Source organism: Notothenia rossii, assembly GCF_949606895.1.
Source record: "Notothenia rossii genome assembly, chromosome: 7".
Classification (NCBI taxonomy): domain Eukaryota; kingdom Metazoa; phylum Chordata; class Actinopteri; order Perciformes; family Nototheniidae; genus Notothenia; species Notothenia rossii.
The window spans coordinates 69,522,835-69,535,523 of NC_136905.1; the positions used below are offsets into that span (position 1 = coordinate 69,522,835).

At 42.7% G+C, this 12,689-nt stretch overlaps 1 protein-coding gene across 1 annotated transcript; it reads left to right on the forward strand.

Moving 5' to 3' along the window:
* Positions 1-1,467: 1,467 nt before the first annotated feature.
* Positions 1,468-3,309, forward strand: LOC307046441 (zinc finger BED domain-containing protein 5-like; the record flags this gene model as incomplete). The annotated part of the gene is made up of 1 exon (XM_079692837.1): positions 1,468-3,309. One exon carries the CDS (start codon positions 1,468-1,470, stop codon positions 3,307-3,309), a length of 1,842 nt encoding a protein of 613 aa, XP_079548963.1.
* Between the last annotated feature and the right edge of the window lie 9,380 nt (positions 3,310-12,689).

Here is a 12,689-nt window from a genome sequence, read left to right on the forward strand (position 1 = left end):
GGGGAAAGGCATGCACATCTTATATGTGATTAGCAGTACCAGCTAAGTGGAAACTATTCCAAGAGCTTAGTATTATTTAAAGATGTTACCAGGATTGTAAAAATATGGAATGGTCTGCCCACTCTGTTCACAGGGAGAAATCTAGAGACAATTAAAAGTTCTCTTTTCATTCTGGTTCCCACCAGTCATCATCTCTCTGACTTTCTTTCCTCATCCAAAAACACATTGTTGTATCTGGGGCAACAGCTGCACGCATTATGGCTTTCTTTTTCTCCAGGGAAAAATGTGTTTGCTTAAATACATTTTTAAATGGGATTTTATGTGATACAGTTAAATCATGTCTGTAATAGTTTCTAGTTTAATTTAATAGGGTTTAGCCAAGAGATAGAATTAAATAAAACATTGTTTAGAGCAGTCTTCTTTACACCACGATGTATGTACAAATTAAACAAACAACTATAGTGTAACAATTTGATTAGTTAGATTTTGTTGAATGTTGTTACCTTTTATGGCACATTTCCACTGCAGCGGGTTAGCCCCGTTTAAGCGTCCCTAAGCGTCCTCGCTCAGGCCTCGGGCTGCCTCGCTGGCCGTCCGAGGCCGTGGCGCATTTGCATTACAGTTTAGGACCTGGGGTAGCAACACAGTGTAGGCGGGGCATCTGTGCAGAGACATCCTGGAACACTTTCACATTTCGAGTTGTTCCGTCGAGCTCCCGCTGGATTTTATCATCCCCAATGAGATGTAGGAACGTCGTCACCTCCTCGGTCGACCACGGTGTGCTTTTCTTTGACGTTGCCATTTTTGTAGCTCCTCCGTTTACAAAAATGCTGTGTATAAAAATGCTGCAAGCTTGCTTCTAGATATATATGCGACGCTAGGGATGATCTCGCGCGCAATCTTGTGACGATTCTCTCTGACCAATCAGCAGTCGAGAGTGTTGACGTCACCAGTTCAGCCCTGGCCCTGGCCTGATAGAACCACGATTTTATGGGGCCGGTGTCGGTACCAGATGTGTTCGGGGTACCATATGTGTTCGGGGTCCGTCTCTTACCAGTGACGTCACGACGTAATGACGTCAATGACGTCACGCATTGTTATTGGCTGTACGGTAATTTACCCACGCTGTCTAGACGCAGTGGTTCCCAAACGGTGTGCCGCGGCACACTGGTGTGCCGTGAGGCAAGTCCAGGTGTGCCGTGGGATTTTGTGACAAACATACGTTATTATTGCAATATACAACTACACAAAAATAATAATTTTTTTATTTACTATATCAGTACTTTGTATGCACACATTTCATAATACAGAGGCAAACTCTATACCTAAAAACGATTATTTAAAAAATAATCCTCACAGAACCCCGTATTCCGCTGTTAACGCAGTTGCGCAGGTGGGATTTATAAGACTGTGACACATCAAAGGCTGAAGGACAATATTAAAACTGAGAAACAAGCAAGCGGGAAAATGGAGCGCTTTCTTGTGCGGAGCAAACCAGCAACCACCAGTGTAGAGACTGCCGACAACCCACCACCGAAAGAGAAGAGGAAAAAAACTGTCAGCAGACAGTACCATGACAGTTATCTGTCTTATGGCTTCATTTGGACCGGGGATGTGAACAATCCTCAGCCCGAGTGCGTCGTCTGTCGGGAGAAGTTAGCTAATGCTAACATGGTTCCAAGCAAGCTGAAGAGGCACTTGGAAACCAAACATCCCGCCCATGTTCACAGTAACTTGGACTACTTCAGAAGAGCGCGGGATCTGAACCAGAGGCAGCAAGGACGTTTGTTGGATTCTGTGAAAGTGTCTGATAAGGCAATGGAGGCGAGTTACATGCTAGCGGAGCTCATTGCAAAGCAGAAGAAGCCTCACACAATAGCGGAGACACTCATCCTCCCTGCTTGCAAAATACTTGCAGGTGTCATGCTGGGTCCAGATGCCGCAAATGAGCTATCGAAAGTGCCGTCGTCTGATAATACGATCAAAAGAAGAATCGACGACATGTCCGAAGACATTGAGGAACATTTGGCAGAGAAACTGCAGGCGAGCGGCAGATTTTCCCTCCAAATAGATGAATCTACGGACATCAGTGGGGCTGCCCAACTTCTGGCAAACGTCAGATATGTTGATGCTGACTCCATCAAAGAGACATTTTTATTCTGCAAAGAAATGGAAAGCCACACCACGGGAGAGGAAATATTCAGGGTAACTAATGACTATTTTAAAGAGAACAGTCTGACCTGGAATATGTGCGTCGGTCTTTGCACAGATGGTGCGGCGAGCATGACGGGGAGAGTGAAAGGATTCATTGCTAAGGTGAGGGCACAAAACCCACATATCGTGACAAACCACTGCATTCTGCACCGAGAGGCATTGGTTGCCAAAACCATGCCCCCGGAGTTGACTGAGGTGCTGAATCAGGCCGTGCAGATGGTGAATTACATAAAATCAAGGCCCCTGAAATCTCGCCTCTTCTCCCAGCTGTGCGCCGAGATGGGAGCCGACCACCAAAGCCTGATCCTGCACACAGAGGTACGTTGGCTGTCACGGGGGAAAGTCCTATCCCGTCTTTATGAGCTTCGGGAACAGCTTTTGGAGTTTTCAGGTGAAAACGCTGTCCCACATAAAGACAAGCTCGCGGATGAGAGGTGGTGCGCCAGGCTGGCTTACCTCGCAGACATATTTGGGCATCTGAACGAGTTAAACGCCAAGCTTCAGGGAAGGAATGAAAACATTTTATCGTCCACAGATAAGATTCGTGGGTTTATGGGCAAACTTCTCCTGTGGCAGGAGGCTTTGGAGCAGGGCTCCATGGACATGTTCCCGCTGACATCAGCTGCGCCGCAGGCAGCTAAGGAGCGCGCTGTGTATGCGGAACACCTTCAGACCTTAAAAGAGAGGTTTGAGCAGTATTTTCCACGTGTGGCTGACATCGAGGACTATGACTGGATCCAAGACCCATTCCACCAGGAATCCTCCACAGAGAAGCTCTCCATGAAAGAGAGAGAGGAGTGCGCAGAGCTCCGTGTGGACCGCACACTGAAACTCAAATTCAGTGAGCTCCCACTGGATCAGTTTTGGTTGGCTTCTGCATCGGAGTACCCAAGCATCTCCCACCACGCGATTGAGCAACTACTTCATTTTCCCACTACCTACCTGTGTGAGCTGGCGTTCTCTACTCTGACTTATATGAAGAACAACAGCAGGTCACGGCTGTCTGTTGAACAGGACTTGCGAGTTGCCCTCTCTTCAGTGCCACCGAGGATTAAAAAAATCTGCGCGCCCCGACAGGCACATGTATCCCATTAATCTGTAAATAGGCACATTTTAAAATAGCACATGTTTCAATGCTGATTGGTGAAATGTTATATTCATAATTTGTAGTTCAGGACCATGTTTCCTTGCATTGACAGTTCTCTGTGCTGAGTTTCTGCTGAGTTTCCGTTGCCTCATTTTTAATTTTGTGACCTGTCTGGTTTAAATGAGTGTGTTGCTGCTTTGATGAAGCCTAATTTGCTAAAGTTTAATAAATTATATAATATATATATTATATATATATATATATATATATAATATATATATATATATTTATATTTATAAATTAATTTTTAAAAAAAATTGTTAATAAATATTTCATGAGTAATATAGTTGTCTTTGTCACATTTTATTTGCCATTAGTAAATAAGTATGCACATTTACAGATATTTTACATGATATGAGTGATAACACGTGTTATAAGGGCTATTTTAGGGTAGGTGTGCCTTGAGATTTTTACTTGTCCTTTGGTGTGCCTTGGGCCCAAAAAGTTTGGGAACCACTGGTCTAGAGTATAGAGGTTTTTTTTGATCATTACATTACATTGCATTTAGCTGACGCTTAAGTGCATTCGACCAACAAGATAAAAAGATCATTCGGTTCGTCATGATCTGTAGATGTGATTTGCCCCCGAGCACCCCTGGGTAAATTACCGTACAGCCAATCACAATGCGTACAATGCGTGACGTCATTGGTAAGAGACGGCCCCCGAACACATATGGTACCCCGAACACATCTGGTACCGACACCGGAAAAAGAGGGGAAAAGTACCCGCTAGCCGGTGCTACGCTATATGGAAAGGCCACCAAAAACTTGCCTGGCCACTTGAGGACGATTAAGGACGCTTAAACGGGGCTACCCGCTGCAGTGGAAATGCGCCATAAGACAGCCATGCTCGCTTTTTCCTTCTTAATCATTTGAATGCTAAGTTGATCCAAGCTCGTGGCAAGAAATGTCAAACAATTCCTCGCAAATATAATTAACACATTCAAATATAATGCTATTAACCTTTATTTTTTAAATTGCCATCTGCAAACTTTTTACAATTCGAGTAGTTTAGAGAATTCCCAAATTCTCAGTAGAAAAATTCAGGAGTCAGCCTTGGTGTGTCCGTTATCCTCTCTTCCCACGCCAAATGTAAAGTGGGTATTAAGAATTGAAGCTGTGTAGATGAATGAAGAAAACATGCTATATACCTCAAATGATTTGTACTCAGAGGTGTGAGATATTGACACTGTCGACGTAATGATAGGAATCCTGTCAGGATGTCGGAAGACTTGCTGCTAATAGGACCTGTGCTATCATGGCGGTGGCGCCCTACAGGCTCTAAAACGTCGATGACAGCATTGTGACTTGAATAAGAAATGTCCCTGTGAGGTGCGTGGCTGGAGCCATCAAACTGTGATCACTTGTAGTTGCAGGCAGAGGATAGATAAACCCAGGCAGTAGCCACTGACAAGGTGCTGACAGATACTCTGCTGCGCCCGCACCACCTTCCTGTGATTTGTCACCTCACCGACACAATTGTGTCACCACTTCAGGGGGGGAATAAAAAATAATTGACACTTGTCCTGGTTTGAGAAAAAACAAATGATCATATTCTTTTAAAGACAATCACTCATTGCAAGTTGAATTTTCTCTGATGACTCAAACCAACAGCAAAAATTATGATTTGTAAAGACATTTTCTGGAGACAAAATATTAAATAAATAGCATCCAGACTACATATCTATTCAGAAGAACCTTGTACTTGATTCCTTACAATTACATTCTTAATTTCATTTGCATTGTACAGGTACTTGCATTCAAACAACTTATTATTTTTGTTTGAGTAAATAACAATAGAAAAAAATTGATTTTTGGACCTTTGGATGAAAGGGTTTAGAAGGTTCAACAAGTTTGAAATTTGAAGAAATATGTTATCCTTTTTTTCCAATAGTAACATTTGAATATTGATATGACTCATATATGCTATATCTGTCAAATATGAGGCAAAAGCTAGCATAAATACTGGAAGCACACTATATGAAATGTTAATTAGCGAGCTTTAGAGATGCTGGCAGGCAGATTTTGTTGGCTGTGGACCAAGCCAGACTTGATGTTTACCCCTTGTATCAAGTCTGAATGCTAAACTGCTGGTTAGTTTTGTAATTACCTTACAGTTACAGAGAATTGTATCTGCATTCTCGTATGATAAGTAAGAGAATATGCGCCGATCCCAAAACGTCAAACTATTCCTTTAACGCTTTGGCTTTTTGATCCTGCCTTGTGAGCTGAGTGTTCACTTAAGTAGCCTTCGAGGCTCCGTCCCCCCTGGCCCTGCCTCAGTAAAGTCCTTCTCCACTGGCTGACACTGCTGGCTCTGTTAAGATTAGATTTGAATTTATGAAGATTGCCTCACCTGGAGCACGGCTGTAATCTATGCTGCTGTAGTAATTCACGTTTAGGCCCTCATTTCCAATGCGGTCAAGACAACCCATATTTCACCATGACAATGTAATCACAGTTCCACATTAAAAAGTCATTATTGTTTAAAATCAGGGGCCTGACTGAGAAAACACTGACTATACTATAGCTGTCTTTGCCATTCACACGGATGTTTACCCAAGAACAGAGGGCAGCGTGATTTAAACGCACTCTTACAACCTTATTGATCACAAGGGGGTTTGAACACACACATACACACAACACACACACACACTACACACACATCCTCATTATTGTCTTCTGGCTGTACTTGTGCTTTTTGTGCTGATTAGCTGGTAATCTCAGTAACAAGCTTTGATCCCTGCAGATTAGCTGAAGTATAAGTACACACCATGTTTGTTCTGAAAGCTTAGACATGCTATAATCCGTCTCTGCTCGACTGCCCAGCGGTCTTAGATGAGAAGTTTTTCACATATTCTTCTCTATTTAGCTGTGAAAAACCTTTGTGCTAAAAGGTCCAGCTGTAGGCTTTATGAAGTAATGATTCAGACTTAGAGGTGTTATTTCCTGAAAACCAAAACATGTTGCTTATAAAAACAGCCTTTAAGAGGAATTGTATTTTTCCCCCAGGTCGAGACACTGTCCAATAATGGTCCTTGTTTTCTGGTTGGTAACTCTCAACAGATTTCTCCTGAATCTCTTTCAATAGCGTGGTGAGATGTTGAGCTTTTCATCTTGATTTATTGCATTGACAGAGAATAAAGGGAGTCATTCCTCCACTATCAGCCTGGATAAGTCCTCAGGCACCGTGTTTTACAGATGACCGGCCAGCGCACAAGCCTCACTTTGATCCTTTCCCGGCAGGTCCTTGTCCCTGACTCTCTTTCGGCAACAAGGTAAAATTAAAGTGCAAAGAAATGGTAGGCTCGTCTTATGTGATCTTGATATCACCTTTCATGTTTTGAAATAATGCTCTTGGGGGCGGTTACTTAAAGAGATTCTGTTATTGTGCATGTGAAAGGAAATGTTTTTCACTACGCAAGCAAATTAGATAAAATCTTGGGTTGTAGTTTTTCGTTTTCTTTCTTTGTGCACGTAGAGTGTATGGTTGTGCCTCCCCCTGACCTTATCAGGATGCATTCATTGGTGAACCATTATTGACCTCTCTCTTGGCCCAGACTTTAATCAGCATGATTTCAGTAAGGATCAATAGGTTCTTTTCATGTCTCACACTTCTCACTATTTTATTTTTTCACAAATCAATACAGTGCGTGATGTGTTGTTCTGCCGCCACCTCCCATCCCCAAACCAACATCTGCTCCATTCAGCTTTTGCGTGTTCCTGTCATATGGCCCGAATAAGTGGTAACATATTCTCTTTCTTCTATACAAAATATATTGAACAAATAAAGATTGAATGAGGAGCAATAACAGTGAAATGGTCCATAGTCTTGTTCATAAACATGTTTTCAATGAAAAACCTCACATATGAAGTCATCCTTCTTTAATCAAGTTAAATTGACTCAAACGTAAAACCATGTCTTCCGTGTTATTTCTGCAATAGAGTGGCAATGTGGTTTCTATGAAATACATATCCAACCCAGATCAGGGGGGATTGCAGAGCCTTTGTTAGTGCTGAAGCTTTGTTTTCCTCTAGATTTATGATCGTTGCGAGGAGTTGGCAGGAGCTTGTGTGATTACTGCTTACACACTGATTTATACCTCTCTTTTAATTATCTAAGGGGGTCTGCAGCTTGCTGATGCCAATACAGCCCTTCTTCTGGGACCAGGAGGTGGAAAGGGGGCCGTCTCTGGTTTCCACGCCACCCATTCTCCCCCTATCTGCGGTACGGGACCCAAACAGGGCTCCACTGCGCTCCTGGCAGCGTCCCGTTCTTCCCCAGAGCAGAGCAGACGGATGTTTCTGACATTCATACACAGTGTGGGATCTGAAAAGAGGCTTTATGGAAATATGAAGCCGCTGTCCACTGGACATGTAACACTCCCCAACGCCCTATAAATTATATGGCTGTGAGAGCCACACAAATCACCTCCCTAAGCCCATCTTCTCTACTTACTCTCTACTTTTTCATTTTTATGGAGTTCTCTTCTGTGAAATTACAATGGGCAGGTCTCACTCAGCAACAAATCATTTAAAATAGTGTTAGTGTTATAGTGTTTGTAAAATCTATTAGTGTGCCCTTCCTGTGCTCTTAATATTGAAAATGAATTGTACAAGAACGCAACCACTGACAGGTTGAGTTATTTTAAACATCGTTCCAATGATTCATTACTTAATTATCATGCAATTTCAACTTACAGTAGAAAGAAACTAGGGCCGTTAAATGCGAGCTAACGAGATGTGCATTAAACAAAAAAAATTGATTAAGAAAACTACGCAGTCCTGCTGCTCAAATATCTCTCTTTCTTTTCCTAAATACCCTCCAGATTAAATCAACATGGAAAATAATAAGTATGCAAAACACTACTGTGCATCTCACTTGTTGGAGTAAGACCCTTGAGGAAATGAAAGCCTCGTTAATTCAGTGATTTAAGTGGAATATACTAATAGATATTTAAAGATATATCCTGGGTTAAGACGGCGCATGTTGAATTTACTATCTTTTACTTTACTTCTGAAAGCTCGTATTAGTCTTTTTTTTTTCTAAATCTGTATATTTTCACTTCGGCTCCGAATCAATAACTACTCATTTGTGGCATGTTGGCTAAAAGGCAGAGATATTTCACAACTTGTCTGTGCAAAAGGCAAACCTACCTGATAACTGTCAAATCAAGTTGATTTTCTGCAACAGATATGTATCCTTTGCAATAGCTGATACTAAACAGCAAACACCACATCATGAAAACAGATTTTCTAATGACGTTTGAGGAAACTCGTATCGTAAAAAATCGTAATTGAACAGCCCGAATGCTGCTCACACAGGGACATGTCTTGGCTTTAAGGAGGGTTAATTTTGAGCAGGACTGTTTTGTCTTTCCTAATTATTTTTAATGTCTGTCATTAAGCTGTCCCTTGAGGGAGGGAGTGAGTTCTCTGTCTGTTTCGACCTCATATCAGCAGCCAGGCTCACTCCCCATTAATCCTCCTATTGTCCCACAGACCTGGTATGTGCCTACCCTCTCCAATACACCACACAAGAGAAGCCATTAATGAGCTGGAGTTAAACAACTACAACAAACAATGTAATGCTTATCATTCCTCCATATGCCATTAGCCACAATAAATGGCTGTGGATTTGAAAGAGTGCTGAATAAACTACATTTCATTCAACTAAAAAAAGTAGCTTCAGTTGTGTCTAAAATATATTACACAAAAAACTGTTGAATAATGGATTTATCTTAATCTGTCGCGCAGATTTTGTCATTCGTTTTAGGAAAAAGGATTACTATTCGTTTTAGAAAAATTACTTTTAGGATGTCTTTAAGATACTTTTCAACACTGACTGCTGCTATCTGAGCCCTGGGGACACGCAGATGACAGCAGATGGAATAAGTCGTGGATCTTGCATCGTCAAGGGTATCATTCTCATTTCCTCGTATTGTTTCTTCATCCCACTTCTTGCTTTCCGAGTCATTTCCCCTGTCTATCTCCTTGCTTCATTCCACTTCTATCCTATTCAAAATGATATAGCTGGAAATCAATGATGGGCATATCAGCTGATTAGATCAGTGTGCAGGGCTCTGTTGTGTGAGCAGGTGTGGTGTACGAGGGACTCCTCAGCAGCTCCTCCACATGGGGGTCTGTAATGAGATTAGAGGAGCCTGCAGGACCTCACACAGGAGATGTGGTGATCTGATTAGGTGAAAAGGACACAGTAACTTATAGAGGCCTGTGACTGAAAACTCCCAAGCCACCACACGGAAGCTTTTCTTGTAACAAAACACAACCTAAGCAGAAATCTCTCATTTTGACCCAGCTGGGTTTACAGTGTCCCATCCTAATGTCCCTGCTCCTCTCTGTCCACACCCACTAAGAGACGCAAGGTGTGTGTGCAGAGGTGTGTGGTGCAGGTGGGGGGGATTGGTGGTGTCACATTGATGGATTAGTCCGCTCATTGCTAGCTCCAGCGATTAGGTCAGCGGCCCAAGAGACAGCAACACGTCTTCAATGAAATGCTGATGCCAGACTTACTTACCAGTTAGAAGTCACTGCATCACTGCCAAGCGAGGCTGCACACACTCACCACGCTGCGGTGAATAATACAGCGGTCCCCCCCTCAGAGAAAAGGGCAACAGACTTCAGAGAGTCAGGGCCGTTTATTCGGTCAAATCTCTTCTCTCTGAGGAAGGCCTGAAGCTCACATAACCTCTGTGTTCAAAGCCCATAACCTCTAAACACATCCACGCCTTCTTCTTTCCTCTCAGTAAGTGAGGAAGTGGTGACAAAGGCACACACACATAAAACTGTTTAGCCCTCGCGATGCCATCCTCTTTCACAATAATGCTATTCCCCTCTCCCCAGCAGCCCACTTTCATTTGTTCCGTAGTGAATTCTCTGGCTGTTAAACTGAAGGATTGACTGTGGTGCTTGTCAAGCTTTTATCTTTTGCCCTGATTCATTTTCATTTCCACTATGAAAGGGAGGACGGAGCGGCACCCGGTGCCATTATTTTGTCTGAGACAAGCAGATCTCGCTGCAGAATCCTAAGACATATCATCTTGTGTGAGTCATCCCATTGTTTCTCAAAGACATTGCAACATTACTGTACTAAGAGAGATGATTGCAGTAGAATTTTATGGACTATTACAGTGAGAGCGATGGATCTGGTGACCACCAAGTAACGACATCTTTGTGCCCCACAGCGCTGGGTTGAACAATACAGAAGTGTGATTACAGGGGAAAACTGTTTTTTTCTGTCTTATTACCGCACCAGAAATTACACCATATTGTTTTCCATAATAACTTCATTTTCTATAAAAGGACCATTTCGTAAGTTAAGTAGCTTGTCTCCTTCAGTTTAAAGCACACTCGTTTCCTTGTGGCCTTTTTTAATGTTTTTCCCTTTTTCAGCATGTTCTTAATGAAAGAACAAGTCAAGATTTCTCAGAGATGTCTGATTGGCTTATTAGACTCTTTATTATCTGCACAATCCCATGTGTGCATATTAAGACTCCAACATTCATAAGAAGAACGTGCTTTCTTTTGTTTCCTACACAGGATAATGTTCATATAGATCAGAGTTTCTTATTGTGGATGTGCTATAATCTAAATTATGTTAAGAGGATTTCTTTCTCTGCATATAGTCAAGCACCTAGCATCCCCATTTTGATGGGTCCATAAATGGTAACTATAGAGAATAGCAGATTAACTCTCCCAGAAAAACAACAAAAGGCTGCGAATGAGGGGAACTCCTGCTGTAGTAAAAGCCTCGGCCGAGGAAGGTGCCATCACCCGGCATAATAAAGATAAGAAGACAGGTGTTTTCTCTGCTCCCCAGCCATGTGCCACTGTTAGCTTTTCTCTGAACACACACACACACACTTCTTTGGATGGGTGCCTTTTATGGCTCACGTCACAGAGAAATACACTCCTATTTCATATGATTGTTGTTGCCCACGGAGCAGTTATCATCCCATTGTCACTGTTATATTGGTGGAACTAATGGATCTGATAGGAGTGTGTTTTCCAAGCCCCATACATTTAAATACAATGGAGTTATGTATAGGTTTATGTGGCTTGGTTGTAGAGCTGCAATTTTCCAAATAAGTTGTCATAAATTATACAGCTGTTGGTTCTTCATAATAAGCTGAAATACTGTGTATGCCTTGGCAAATTGTACTACTATCTAAATCTTGTACAAATGTCAGCGTTTGGGGAGAGCACATAGTGGATGTGATTAATAACTGATTTCCATGTTTGAAACAAGACTCGTCTGCCCTCTTCAGGCCTGGAAAATCATTTAGAAATGTAAAACTACCATTATTCTGTACAGGAGGAGATCACATACTGAATGTCATAAAAATCCAATTAACAGGTGTGGCAGGTGCAGCGCTGGGTGTATCTCAGTTGGTACACTTTATGCCCCCACCCCCCATTGTCTTTCCCACTGCGGCCCTGGAGGAGAACATCTAACTGAGCTCACCAGGTAACTTATTTGCAATTAGATTTGTTTTATTTGCCCCATTTCTAACAACACAGCATATGTTGCTGCTGCTGGAGCCAATTTCTCCCCCAGTGAAAAAGGTGTGTGTGTGTGTGTGTGTGTGTGTGTGTGTGTGTGTGTGTGTGTGTGTGTGTGTGTGTGTGTGTGTGTGTGTGTGTGTGTGTGTGTGTGTGTGTGTGTGTGTGTGTGTGTGTGTGTGTGTGTGTGTGTGTGTGTGTGTGTGTGTGTGTGTGTGTGTGTGTGTGTGTGTGTGTGTGTGTGTGTGTGTGTGTGTGTGTGTGTGTGTGTGTGTGTGTGTGTGTGTGTGTGTGTGTGTGTGTGTGTGTGTGCGGTTGGGTGGGTGGGTGGGTGGGTGTGTGTGTGTTCTATGTATATATATATGTATGTGTGTTTGCGTGTGCATAGTGCATACATGTCCGTGTGTGTGCAGACACAGAGGGAATCAAGCTCCAGTGTGTATGTGCAGTAGTGCATCTGCAATTTGTGACAATTCCCATCCAGGGGACCAGATTCTCCGGGGGCCTCTGAGGAAATTACACCTTGCTCATATCAATCCATTCTCCCCGAGCCTGTTGATCCTCCCACTTCCTCACAAACTCCCCCGCTGCAACTGACAGAGATACTCCACCACCGTATAGCACCGAAAATGTTAAAGCAGCCCAATTTCTGAAAAGCCATTTCATTTTTCACCCTTGTCTTGGACTTGCAGTAATGGGCTCCTCTCACTCCACAAGGTTCCATCAGTGATACACATTCAACCCAATACTCACTGGCCTTCTGCGACCTCAGACAGCGGATGCAATTATGCCAGGCCTAATGCCCT